We start from the raw sequence: 14349 nt of genomic DNA, 5'->3' as shown, positions 1-14349 counted from the left end.
GATATCCTCTGCAATAAAACAAATGAAAAGATAGGAATTTAGTTTTTAATCCAGATTTCAAAAGGCTTTCATAATCTAAAAATATAATCGACAAGAATTAAATGGAAAAGAGGAAATGTTTCTCAATTCATTTCATTAGGACACTATGACCTTGACAATAAAGCATAACAAGGACATTATAAAGAAGGAAAATTAGTCTAATCTCATTCACAAACATAGATGCAAATGTTACAAATAAAATATAATTTTAGTACAAAAAAATGTAGTGGTATAAGGAAACGATAATATACCATGAACCAGTTGGCTTTATCCCAGGAATATAAGGGTATTTTGACATTAATAAAAGAATGTTTAATTTAAATACAATTTAACTGATTAAAAGAGAAAAATAATTTGGCAAAATCCAACATCCATTCATGATTAAAATAGAAAACTCTTAGAAAACTAGGAACAGAATGGAATAATTTACTTAATCTGGTACAGGACATCAACCAAAAAACCTATATAAATAATGTGCTTGACTATTAAATGCTAGAAGCATTGCCATGAAAGATCCTGAACAAAACAAAGATATCCACCCTCACCATTTACAACAGACATTGACTGGAGCTTCCAGACAGCATAGAATGACAAGAAAACAAAACTAAAAATTAAGGATTGGGAACAAAGAAAGAAAATTGTTATTACTTATAGATGATATGATTATTTAAATAAATTCCCCCAAATGATACCACAAATAAGTTATTATGAATATGAAAGTTTAGCTAAAAAGGAAAATTCCAAGAAGATGATGAAAGCAGAAGTAGCATAGTTTTTGAATCCTCCCAAATATCTACATAAAAACATTCAGAGCATCTAGGTAGCAAACCCAAAAACTTATAGGCAACATTTACAACAAAACCATGTGACAAGGTTTCCCTATTAACCCCATATACATAAGACCTTCATGGTATCAGTGAATATATGGGAGAAAGCAACAGGTATAAAAGGGGCATCTGATGAATGTGAGAATAAGAGAACCCCAAATAGCCAACAGGTAGTCACAAGAAAGCACAGCCAGCCAGCCTGAGAATAGCAGTTGAAACTGGGAGGGTTTTGCTCATTCCAATAGTGGGTGAGTACAAACCATTCATGATAAGAATTAAAGGACTGGAGTAGTCTAACCACTGAGAATGCTCAAAACTGACCAGCCAGGTCTCTACTTAGGGACAGGGCCTCAGAAAACCTTGAAAGAAGGTCACTGTATTTTTAAACACCAAATAAAAACTTCAGAAGTGGGAGCTCTGTAAAGCTAGAAAAGCTTTCGGAACCAAGCTTCTACAAAAAATTCAGGAAAATTAATTTCATATAAAATTGAGCAACAGAGAATTATCAGGGCCAAATTCCAAAGTAGTTATAAGAAGATAATAAGGATCAAAATAACATTCTTAGGTTGCAGAAACACACAACAAAGATACATGGGAGTCAGTGAGCAGAAGGAGGAGAGGGGGACCCATTCTGCTAGGAAGAAGGGGGTTGGGTGGTGCTGCCACTCAAGAGAAGGCAGAGCAACAGCCATCGCTGTCACTGGAAGCCAAAGAAGTCGAGGTTCTGCAGGTGGAGCTCAGGGAGCCACTCTGAATGGAGAAGCATTATAAGGATCCAGATGTGTTCTACTAAGCCAAGAACTGAAGAAATTTGTGGATTCCAGTCCAAGATGGTGAAGAGGCTCCTGAACTCATTCATCTCCTCTCAGAGATACACCAAATCTATAGTTGTACAAGGACCAATTCCTGCTGAAAGAAATCCAGAAATAGCTGAGCAACTCCTAAACACTGGACGAATGAGAAAATACCCACAGCAAATGGGTAGGAAAGGCTGAGACACACTCTCATCATAAACCTAACCCTGGCACCATGTCATACAATTGGGAAGGAACTTCCAATTCCCAGCATCTCTTTGAGGAGAGAAAGGCTTGGACCCCACAATGAGTGCTCCAACTTTCAAGACTACCACTTGAGGGACAGGGCCCCAAAACACCTAGCTAGGTCACACCTAGCTTGTGACCATGAGACCCTCAAGGTTAAAACAAAATAGAAATAGTTCTTAATGGGTTCTCTAGGACTTGCCATGGTTATTTGCCAAGGGCTCAGCACAGAGTAGGCAAAAAGTGTCCATCTCCCAGTCTTTCCCCAAGAGAAGCCTCTCACATTCTGTAAAAGTTAATGTTTGAGGGTCAGGCTTCTAATTTAGCATGCTTCTAGGGGCTGACTGCAATCCTCCCTGGAAACCAGGGAAGGCAGCAGACACTGCATCTCTCTTCTCCCTCTAGCCTGATCCAGATCACCAGTATCTCCAAGGAAAAGTCTGTAGATACAACTGGCACCCCAGATTCTGTGGCTGCCGCCCAAGGCACAGGCCCCCAGATTGCCTGATGTCATAGTCAACAGGGTTTGCATTTACCAGTCTACAGGACTATAGTACACAAAGAAGCAGTCTTAATGGGTGCAGGTGCACCACCAACCCTGTGACTATACAAACAGGCCCAGCACAGAGGGAAGAGGAAAAAAAGTCTTCCAGTTTGTCCCTGAAAGGGCTCTAACTACATACTTTCCCAGCATCTACCTGGGGGTTCAGCTTCCAATCAGCCTGAATCTAGGTGTTGACTGAGATCTTCCCTTTGGGACACTGACAAGTCTTGACATGCCCTCAACTATTGGGAGGGTGACTAAGAACAAACAAGGTGACTTGGACCATCACAAAGGTTTGAGGGACAACCCAAGAACTTGGGCTGGGCTGATGGTAAAGTTCCTTTCCTACAATGAGGCCACAACATCAAAACTTAGAGAGGTGGTTGTTTTATCTAATGTTCAGAAACCAACACAGAGAGTCAAGGAAAATGAAGTAAGAAAGGAATAAGTCTTAAGCAAAGGAATAAAATAAAACTCCAGAAACATAAGTTCCAAACAAAAGAACAAGATAAAACTCTAGAAACAGACATTAATGAAGCAGAGATAAGTGACTTACCTGATAATGAATTCAAAATAATGGTCATAAAGATGCCCATCAAGGTCAGAAGAAAAATGTATGAACAAAGTGAGAATTTCAACAAAGAGACAGAAAATATAAGAAAGTACCAAAGAGAAATCACAGAGCTGAAGAATACAATAACTGAACAAATGATATGACTAGCCAGAAGGGGTTAATATCCAAAATATATAAACAGCTCATATAACTCAATATCAAAAAACAAACAACCCAATCAAAAAATGGGCAGAAGACCTGAGTAGACATTTTTCCAAAGAAGATATACAGATGGCTAACACACACAAAAAAGATGCTTAATATCACTATTAGAGAAATACAAATCGAAACAATGAGATATCTCTTCACACCTGTTAGAATGGCTATCATCAAAAAGTTTACAAATAACAAACGTTGGTGAGGATGTGGAGAAAAGGGAACCCTTTCACACTGTTGGTGGGACTATAAATTGGTGAAGCCACTATGGAAAACAATATGGAGGGTCCTCATAAAACTAAAAATAGAACTACCATATGATCCAGCAATTCCACTCCTGAGTATAAATCAGAAAAAATGAAAAGCCTAATTTGAAAAGATACATGCACTTCAATGTTCACAGCAGCACTATTTACAACAGCCAAGATATAGAAGCAACTCAAGTGTCCATCAACAGAAGAATGGACAAAAGAGATTTATTCATACACACAATGGAATATTACTCAGCCATAAAAAAGAATGAAACTCTGCCATTTGCAGCAACATAGGTGGACCTAGAGAATATTATGCTTAGAGAAATAAATCAGAAAGAGAAAGACAAATATTGTATGATATCACTTATTTGTGGAATCTAAAAAATAAAATGAATGTATCTAGCAAAACAGAAACAGACTCACAGATACAGAAAACAAACTAGTGGCTACCAGTGGGGAGAGGGAAGAAGAGAGGGGCAAAAAAGGGGTATGTAATTAAAGGATACAAACTACTATGTATAAAATGGATAAGCAATAAGGATACATTGTACATCACTGGGAATTATAGCCATTATTTTGTAATAACTTTTTAAAATTTAATTAAAAAAACTTTTTTGGCCACGCCACGCAGCATGCAGGATCTTAGTTCCCCAACCAGGGATTGAACCTGCACCCCCTGCAATGGAAGCATGGAGTCTTAACCACTGGACCACCAGGGAAGTCCCTGTAATAACTTCTAATGAAGTATAATTTATAAAAATACTGAATCACTATGCTGTAGACCTGAAACTAACATAATATTGTAAATCAACTATACTTCAATTAAATAATTCATTGTCAAACATCAAAAAAAAAAGGAATCAGCTGTGTTTCAGAAAGAGAAATTAAGGAAACAATCCCATTTCCAATCACATCAAAAAGAATAAAATACCTAGGAATAAATCTAACTAAGGAGGTCAATGACCTGTATTTGGAAAACTATAAGATACTGATGAAAGAAATTGAAGATGATACGAACAAATAGAAAAATATACTTTGCTCATGGGTTGGAAGAATTAGTATTTTTTAAAATGACCGTACTACCCAAGGCAATCTACAGATTCAATGCAATCCCTATCAAAATAACAATGACATTTTTCACAGAACTAGAACAAATAATTCTAAAATTTGTATGGAAACACAAAAGTCCCTTATTACCCAAACAATCTTGAGAAAGAAGAACAAAGCTGGAGATATGACACTCCCTGATTTCAAACTACACTACAAAGTTACAGTAATTAAAATAGTATGGTACTGGCACAAAAACAGACACATAAATCAATAGAACAGACTTAAGAGCTCAGAAGTGAACCCATACTTGCATGATCAATTAATTTACGACAAAGGAGGCAAGAATATACAATGGGGGAAAGACAGCCTCTTTAGTAAATCGTGTTGGGAATACTGGACAGCTACATACAAAACAATCAAATGGGACTACTTTCTCATACCACATACACAAAATAAACAAATAAAGACATAAATGTCAGACCTGAAACCATAAAACTCTAGAAGTAAACACAGGCAGTACACTCTTTGACATTGGTCTTAGCAATATTTTCTTGGATATGTCTCTTCCAACAAGGGAAACAAAAGCAAAAATAAACAAATAAGACCTAATTAAACTTACAAGCTTTTGCACAGCAAAGGAAACCATCAACAAAATGAAAAGCCAACTTACTGAATGGGAGAAAGTATTTTCAAACAATATGAATGATAAGGGGTTCTTATCCAAAATATACAATGAACTCATACAATTCAACATCAAAAAAGCAAACAATCTGATTAAAAAATTGGCAAAGGACCTGAACATACACATTTCCAAAGAAAACATACAGATGGTCAACAGACACATAAAAAGAGGTTCAACATCAGTAATCATCAGGGAAATGCAAATCAAAACCACAATCAGATATCACCTCACAGAATGTCAGAATAGGTATTATCAAAAGACAACAAATAACAAGTGTTGGTGAGGGTGTGGAGAAAAGGGAACCCTCCTGCACTGTTGATGGGAATGTAAATTGGGACAGCCACTATGGAAAACAGTATGGAGGTTCTTCAAGAGATTATAAATGGAACTACCATACAATCCAGCAATTCCACTTCTGGGTATTTTTCCAAAGAAAACACAAACACTAATTTAAATAGATATATGCATCCCTATGTTCACTGCAGCATTATTCACAATAGCCAAGATACAAAAGCAACCTAAGTGCCCACTGATAGATGAACGGATAAAGAAGATGTGGTGTATACACACACGCATATGCAATGGTGTATCATTAGCCATAAAAAGAATGAAATCTTGCCATTTGCAACAAAAAAGGTACAGCGCTAACTGAAACAAGTCAGGCATAGAAAGACAAGTACTGTATGATTTCACTTATATGTGGAATTTAAAATTCAAAACAGATGAAGAAACAAATCAGAGACAGAATCATACACAAAGAGAACAAACAGAGTGGAGGGGAGTGGAAGAGGAGTGAAATAGGTAAGGGAAATTAAGAGGTACAAACCTCCAGTCACAAAATAAACGGATCACGGGGATGAAATGTAAAGCATGGGGAATATAGTCAAAACTAATGTAATATCTTTGCTGACAGATGGTAACTAGACTTATCATGGTGTTCACTTTGTAATTTATAGAAATGTTAAGTCACTGTGTTGTGCACCAGGAACAATAGAGTGTTGTAGGTCAATAATACTCCAAAAAATGAAAGAACAAGCTCATAGGAAAAAGAGATCAGATTTGGGATTACCTGAGGCCGGGGGTGGGGGAGGGGGAATTGGATGAAGGTGGTCAAAAGGTACATACTTCCAGTTGTAAGATAAATAAGTAGCAGGCATTCAGTGTACAACATGATTAACATAATTAGCACTGCTATAGGTTATATATGAAAGCTGTTATGAGAGTAAATCCTAAGAGATCTCATCACAAGGAAAAATCTTTTTTCTTTTTCTTTTATTTTGAATCTATATGAGATTATGGATATTTGGTAATCTTATCATGATAATCACTTCATGATGTATGTAAGTCAAATCATTAAGTACTGCTTAAACTTATACAGTGCTGTGTGTCAATTATATCTCAATAAAACTGAAATAAAAATAAATAAATATTATGTGGAATCTAAAAAATGGTACAAATGAACTTATTTACAAAACAGGAATAGAGTCACAAATGCAGAAAACAAAATTATGGTTACCAGAGGGGAGGGGGGAGAGAGATAAATTGGGAGATTGGGGTTGACATATATACACTACTATGTATAAAACAGATAACTAGTAAGGACCTATTGTATATAGCACAAGGAACTCTACTCAATACTCTGTAATGACCTATATGGGAAAAGAACCTAAAAAAGAGTGGATATATGTATATATATAACTGACTCACTTCGCTGTACACCTGAAACTAACACAACATAAATCAACTATACTCCAATAGAAATAAATAAATGTTGTTGAAAGAATAAAACATAGGACTAGGAGAAAAAGGGTTTCCTTAATCACTCAACTCAATGTTTATGAATTAATTTATAAGTCTGAGTAAAATATGCATATACATAAACACCATTTTTAAAATTTTAGGAGTTCTGTTTCTGGCAATGATGGACTCGATTATTTCAGACCATCTCACTGCACAACTGAAAAAGCTGACGAAGTATTTTAAAATTTTTTCTTTGGAAGCATCAGTCAGTTATAAAGGCAGCAAGAATTTGCAAATCCAAGATGCCAGACAGAAAGGAAGTCTGGAGACTCTGAGCCCATAATTTGGAGCCATTTTCCTTCAAGGCATTTGAGGTGGACAAGAGTTAAGAGCTTTGAGAGAAATATGTAAGAATGAGGGAACAAAAACCAGAGTTCAGCCCCTGTTAAGGATGAGAAGCCATCGTAAGCACCTAGGCTTTCAGTTGGGGCCCTAGAGGGCTATACCCCAAGAATAAGTGCCTCCTTAAATATTGTACCCTGATTGCCTCTCACTAGTCCCGGCCTTGATGTTAAGAATAAGAGTAAACCAGAAAAAGACTAATGCCCACAGGAACTAGAGCCCAAATCATTTCAGTTTCACCTCAATTGAATTAAGGTGATCTGGGATTGCTAGTGCTCCTAGGCTAGCTGGCTGCCAGATGCAAATGTATGTATTATCTGTAAAAATATATAATCAAGAGCCTCAAATCAGTTCTACAGATTTTCAAATACAATGTTTGGCACTTGATGAAAACAACTAGGCATATGAGAACATAAGATTTGACTAAAAACTCTGAGAAAAAAAACCAACAATAGGTATAGACTTATAGGAAATCCAAATAATCAAGTTATCAGAGATGAACTTTGAAATACAATGATTAATATGTTCAAAGAATTAAAAGATAAGACTGAGGATTTTGGTAGAGAAGTGGAACTATAAAGTAAATGAAAATTCCATAACAAAAGGAAATAACTGAAATTAAGAACTCAATTGGCTTAACAGTAGATAAGAGACAAACAAGAAAGAACCAGTGATTATAAGACAGGTCAGAAGAAAATATCTAAAGCATAGAGATAAAAGATGGGAAATACAGAAAAGAGTATAAGAGACCTATAGACTATATTGTTGAGTGAAGAGGCAGAGAAAATATTATACTTTCTCCCGTATTAATGTGTTCTCACCCCTTTTCTTGCCAGATCATTGACTTTTTAAAACAAACACTGAACCCATAATATCACCATGATGAAGGTTTCTGGACCAACAGCAAGCCTATGTCTCAAATGAAAAATTAATATACAAATAACACATAAATAAGATGAAAATTTTTTTGTTTTGTTTTGTTTTTGTTTTTTACCTTGCCCGGGGTTGTTGCTGAAGTTTTTCAAGTCGTACTACAGATGGCTGGTTGGATTGAGATGCTGTAGTTGGCACCCCAGCTGAAACATTCAGGTCTGGGGATAAGAATGCTGGATATTCTATTGGTTGTGGTATAATAACATTTCTGGAAAATGGTAATAAAGTTAAAATTATACAAAAGTTCACTTCTAAAATCAGTGTTAGCTATCACTTTTGAATCACTCTTTTACACTGTAAGCTCACCGATCCATATTGGACCACTAGAGGATAGAGCTAGGAAAGAAGACAGAAGTCAGAAATACTGAGAGAGTGACCTCTTGGGTACTCTTACTACTAAGATCATGGGTAGCAGAGATGGGAAAGAAGAGAAGGACCTGAAGTTCTAAGGAGAATTCGAAAGTGTTTGAGCCCAGACCTCTCTCCCTTTCTCTAGATCCAAATCTCTATCTCATGGCTCAGTCAAGTTGACACAAAAAACTAACCATCACAAGTCCACCCCTTGTCAACTTGGTACCCATAAACATCTTACAACATGCTTAATCTCCAAATGAAAACAATAACAAGGTCATAATTAACCTTACATGATACAACTCTCCTGTATACATACAGGCAAAAACTCGCCAGCCCCTTCCTCAGAAAAGGATGTAAAGTCCTTGGGTGATGTTTACTCTTCTCCTTAATATTCTGAAACTTAAATAACTATGATGTAAGGTTAACAATACTTAAATATTACGATATAAAGGAAATATATATTATGTTACATGATAAGGAGATGAAAGGGAAGAAAAACATATATATAAATATTTTTTCCAGGTCACTGAGTAAATGGGCCAGAGTAGCACATCCAAAGGAATATGTTGCCTCCAAAACCCAAGAGGCCCACTAGGTGTTATGCCTCTTTTTTTGGTTGTAGGAGAGCCCAGATACAACAACTTACCCTTCACCTCAGCAGGACTATCTTGACAAGCCCCATACCTGGATCCCTAAAATTTCACTGAGGTAGAAAGCCCTCGAATTTTATCAGACTTATTTCCCACCTTCAGACATGCAAATATCTTACCAATAAGTCTAGAATAGTGCCACTTCTTGCTCACTAGGTCCAATCAGCATAATGTCATTACTGTAAGGGTGAGTGTGAGATCTTATATAAGAGAAAGTAATCAAGATTCCTGTCTACTATATTATGACATAGGGCTGGAGAGTGATGTATCTTTGAGGTAGGACAGTGAAGGTATACTGCTGGTCTTCTTGCCTGTGGAAATAAAACTGTTTTGGATGGACTTTATTAACAAGTATGGAGAAAAAAGCATTTGCCAGATCAAGAGTTGCATATCAGGTACCAGGGGGTGTGTTAATTTGCTCAAGCAATGAAACTGCAAACTGGTACAGCAGCTGCATTTGGAGTCACCACCTGGTTAAGCTTACAATAATCTACTGTCATTCTCCAAGATACATCTCTTTTCTGCACAGGCCAGATAAGTGAGTTGAATGGGGTTGTGATGGGAACCACCATCCCTGCACCTTTCAAATCCCTATGGTGGCACTAATCTCTGAAATCCTTCCAGGTATTGCTTTTGGTTTACTCTTAGTGGTAGCTCTAGTGGCTTCCATTTAGTCTTTTCCACTGTAATATCCCTCATTCCACAGGACAGGGAAGGTATTCACCAACTGTTGAATACATATATTCTAATTATGCATTCTGGAACTGGGGAAAAAAACTATAGGATGGGTTTGGGGACCCACTGGGTCCCCCATGAGATGAATCAGAGTTAAAACTCCATTGACCACATGACCTCCATGAGTCCCTATTCTAACTGGTAGACAACAGTGACATTTTGGGTCTTCTGGAATTAGTGTCTGTTCAGAGCCAGGGTCCAGTAGTCTCTGAAAACTCTATTTCCTTTTCTCTGATGCACAGTTACCCTGGTAAAAGGCTGTAGTTCCTTTGGGGGAATGCTGGGAGAAAGATTAACATAATTTTTGGCACTGTACTGAGGTCTCTCCTCAAGGGGATCAGGCTTCCCCTTCATTCAAAGGGTTCTGGGTCTGTAAACTGGTTCAAACTGGGAACTGATTGAGGAGCTCTGTTTTTATGCTTTAGGTTAGACTTTTGTTCATTTGACCTAGAACTTTTCTGCTGACACAGATCAAGTAAGAATTTAGCAGGCTTCCTGTATATTCTATTTCTAGGAATACCATGATCAAGCAGCCAATGCCAATAGGTCTACATGAATCAGACGTTTGTGGTTGCTGCTTTGATCCTGCTGTCCATCACAGTAACCACACCCACCTTGCCACTTCAGGATCCAATTCCTCCCAGTTCATTTAGGTTTCCCAGTTCAGTGACTGCAGTTCCCACTGCAAGGTCTGGCCTACAGAGAAGAGCAATCACAGGGCTCTTCAAGGGTGGGGATTCCCTCACAAACTTATTTGTCACAGTCATGGTGAAAGGTGTGTCTTCTGGAGCCTCCCAGGGTGAATAAGTAGGTCTTAAATGACAAATCCACTCTAACACTACAATCTCCCTAAACCTTTGAATTCCTTCCTCTACATTAAACTAAAGTAGACCTGGCATTTTCAATCCACTCACAGTGGGCTATCTTTTGGTCCATGTTTCAGTAACCAACAAAGTGTTAGAGTCCTTTGTAACTCCCCAAGCTGCAAATTAAACGTAGTATCTCTGCTCAGTGAGCCCATATCCATAAATTTGATATGATCCAACTTTATGATCCTGCCACCATTATCCCATATCTTTAATATCCCCATGCCCTCACATGTTCCCTGGATTTTTTTTTTTTTTTTTTTTGCGGTACGCGGGCCTCTCATTGTTGTGGCCTCTCCCGTTGCAGAGCACAGGCTCTGGACCCACAGGCTCAGCGGCCATGGCTCACGGCCCCAGCCGCTCCGCGGCATGTGGGATCCTCCCGGACCGGGGCACGAACCTGTGTCCCCTGCATCGGCAGGCAGACTCTCAACCACTGCGCCACCAGGGAAGCCCCCCCTGGATTTGTATATATATAAATTAGAAAACTCAAGCAGTTCTTTTTGGAGTGTGGTGTACTTCCTCGTGGGTCACACTTTGAACCTCACCTTTAGGGGCTTGCTGGAATTTGAGTCTAGTTACAGGCCTAGAAGCAAAGGGGGGCCATGGGGGTGAGTCTTGAGGAGAATCAACATCGTCTTGCATGGCAACTGCCTCAGAAGAGGCCATTACTGTTTCTTCAAGTAATGCAGGGTTAATCCCCTCAGATGGGCTGGAAAGGCCACTACCACTTTTGTGGTCTCTTCCACTGGGGTTTGAGAGGTCACTTCAACTGGCAAAGCAGATATATCAGAATTTATGGGCTCAGCGTCCCCAGCTTCATCAGAGCCTTCTCCTATTTTCCCATCCCAACTTTAAGGGTCCCACTTATTCCCAACCAATATCCTCACTTTAACAGTAGACACCCTGTGAGGCTGGGAGCTCAATTTGCCTTGTAATTCAGGCAGCAGGCAGGATGAAGTTCTGGCTTCCGATTTTCAGCAATCTTAGTATTATGGCTATAGGAGATAAGGGTCTCCTGCAGGGCATACACGGAAGATTTCAGGTCATTTACACAATGCTTGAGCTGGGAATTTGAATCCTTGAGCTCGTTCTTTTCTCACCTTTGTCCATCAACATTAGGAATACCCAGCCAATTCATTATATTCACTAGTTTGACAAAAATGTTTGAAAGTATCATATATATAGTCACCCATATCTTTGCTTCTTTGCTTTGATTAGGGGTATCCAATGGGTGATATTTTTCACATCGCTATTGCCAGATCACTCCATGGACTATCGGTGTCTCTTTACCACTAGAAACAGAGTCATTAGAGTCTTTAAATCTATAATCGGATTAGAGAGCTAATTCCACAAACCCCAGAACCAATTCAGAAAACTTGTCCTTAATCTTCTGTTTCTCTAGAGTCACACTCGGTACCAAAATCTGTATTAGTGAGAGCTTTTCAGAGAAACAGAACCAATAAGATGAAGAGAGAGGGGGAGAAAGAGAAAGACAGACAGAGAAGTTCATTATAGGGAATTAATTTAAGTGATTATGGAAGCTGACAAGTCCAAAGGTCTGCAAGATGAGTGGGTCAAGCTAGAGAGCCAGGAGAGCCAATGGTGCATAGTTCTAGTCCAAAAGTCTGCAGACTCAAGATCCAGGAAGAGCTGATGCTTCCATTCAAGTCTGAAGGCAGGAAAAAGCCAATGTTTCAGTCAAAGGCAATAAGGCAGGAGGAATTCTCTCTTACTCAGGGAAGGGTCAGATTTTTTGTCTATTTGAGCTCTCAACTGATTGGATGAAGCCCACCCACATTAGTGAGGGCAATCTGCTTTACTCAGTCTGCTGATTTAAATGTTAATCTCACTCAAAACGTCCAGAATAATATCTGACCACATATCTGAGCACCCCTTGGCCCAGTCAGTTCGACACACCGAATTAACGGTCACATCCACCAAGTCATTGCCCTAGTCCAGATTGTCAGTATCTCTCATGTAGACTAATGCAACAGCTTCCTCCAATCCAATACTAAGCTACTTCTGTCCATATTCAATCCTATTGATAGGATCATATAAAATGCAAGTTGATCGTGGTATTTCCCCTACTTAAAATTCTTCAATGGTTCTACATCTGAAGCACTTCCAAATTTTTCCAATAAAGAACTCCTGTGGGTAGAGGACAGTGAAGGTCTCTGGAGGTATAACTTAATGCAATCAGACACAAACCACACATTTTGGAATCATTTTGTTATCTTGAAAATTTGTGACTTTTTAATTCTACTGCATAATATATAAATGTTAATTTTAAGATAACATTTTCCCTCTCAAAATCTTTGAGCAAAGTAATACTCCAGAAAGATGCACCGTACCTTCCAGTGCTTTGTGTTGCCCCGACACACCCCTGAGGACTCAAAAGAGTAAAATTTACTCACATTTGAGAAGCATAAACCTACAGTGATGATGATGGTGATGATAAAACATTTATTACTTTAATAAGTAGCTAACAACTGAGAATTCTATTTGCTACCATGTTCCAAGTGCTTTATATGTAACTTATTTAATCATTAAAATATCTCAATTGGGTAGCTGTTATTTTTATCCCATTCAATAGATGAAGCACAAAGAGCCGAAGTAACTTGCCCAAGGTCACACAGCTAGTACCTGGCAGAGTCCATGTAGTCTGGACTCTAGAGCCTCACCTCTTGACCACCATATCTTGCCCGTGACTACTGCTTCAGCTCATCTCCCATTGCTCCTTTCCTTGCTCCTATGCGCTTTGCAACCCACAATAAACTACTCACTGTTCCCCATTATAACATAGCCTCTTATGGCTCCCACCTTTTACTTATGTGTTGTCTTTGGGGAATGTGTCTCCTCGCCCTTACAAAATCAACCTGATGCACCACTACTCATTTTTCAAGTCTTACATCGAGCACTCTTTCTTTTGTGGATCCTTACTTGATAATACGATCCTCCTAACTCACCCAAGAAGTATGGGAAGCCCCTTGGCTGTGTCCCACAGACCTCTATGTTAACCTCTAGTAGGGCTCCATCTCATTTGTATTATCTTATTTTTTTTACATGTTACCTTTGCATTAAACCATGAGCTACTTGAGGGCAGGGACCAAACCTCTTTTATCTTTGTATTTTTAGTGCCTTGGGGGTATAGCAAACATTCAATAAATGTTTATTGAATCAATGGATAAATAAGGAAATAATAATCAATAAACATAAGAAAAACATTAAACTTTGCTATTTCAACAAATCACCAATACCAAATGGACAACATTTATTTTTAATGATAATACCCAGTGCTGATAGGAAATCAGAACTTCAGAATATAATTTCCTATTCTATACCTAATTTCCTCGATGTCATTTCAAGTATTTTCCATTCCTTATTCTTGGATAGCACCATAGATTAAATATCTCTCTTTCAGGTGCTCATTTTTCTTTGATCTATTTTTACTGTTGAAATTG

The 14349-nt window shown here is 38.2% G+C and overlaps 1 protein-coding gene across 1 annotated transcript in view; it reads right to left on the bottom strand.

Moving 5' to 3' along the window:
- Positions 1-14349, bottom strand: part of LOC116756959 (C2 calcium-dependent domain-containing protein 6-like) — a 91021-nt gene that overhangs the window by 13579 nt on the left and 63093 nt on the right. Inside the window, exon 9 of the mRNA XM_032638157.1 lies at positions 8342-8488. Within this exon, the coding sequence (XP_032494048.1) occupies positions 8342-8488 (147 nt within the window). The remainder of the gene's footprint in view (positions 1-8341; positions 8489-14349) is intronic.

This window comes from Phocoena sinus, chromosome 7 (assembly GCF_008692025.1).
Source record: "Phocoena sinus isolate mPhoSin1 chromosome 7, mPhoSin1.pri, whole genome shotgun sequence".
In the NCBI taxonomy this organism is placed as follows: domain Eukaryota; kingdom Metazoa; phylum Chordata; class Mammalia; order Artiodactyla; family Phocoenidae; genus Phocoena; species Phocoena sinus.
The sequence above is the reverse complement of the archived record's forward strand: the minus strand, read 5'-3'. Positions and strand labels throughout refer to the sequence as shown.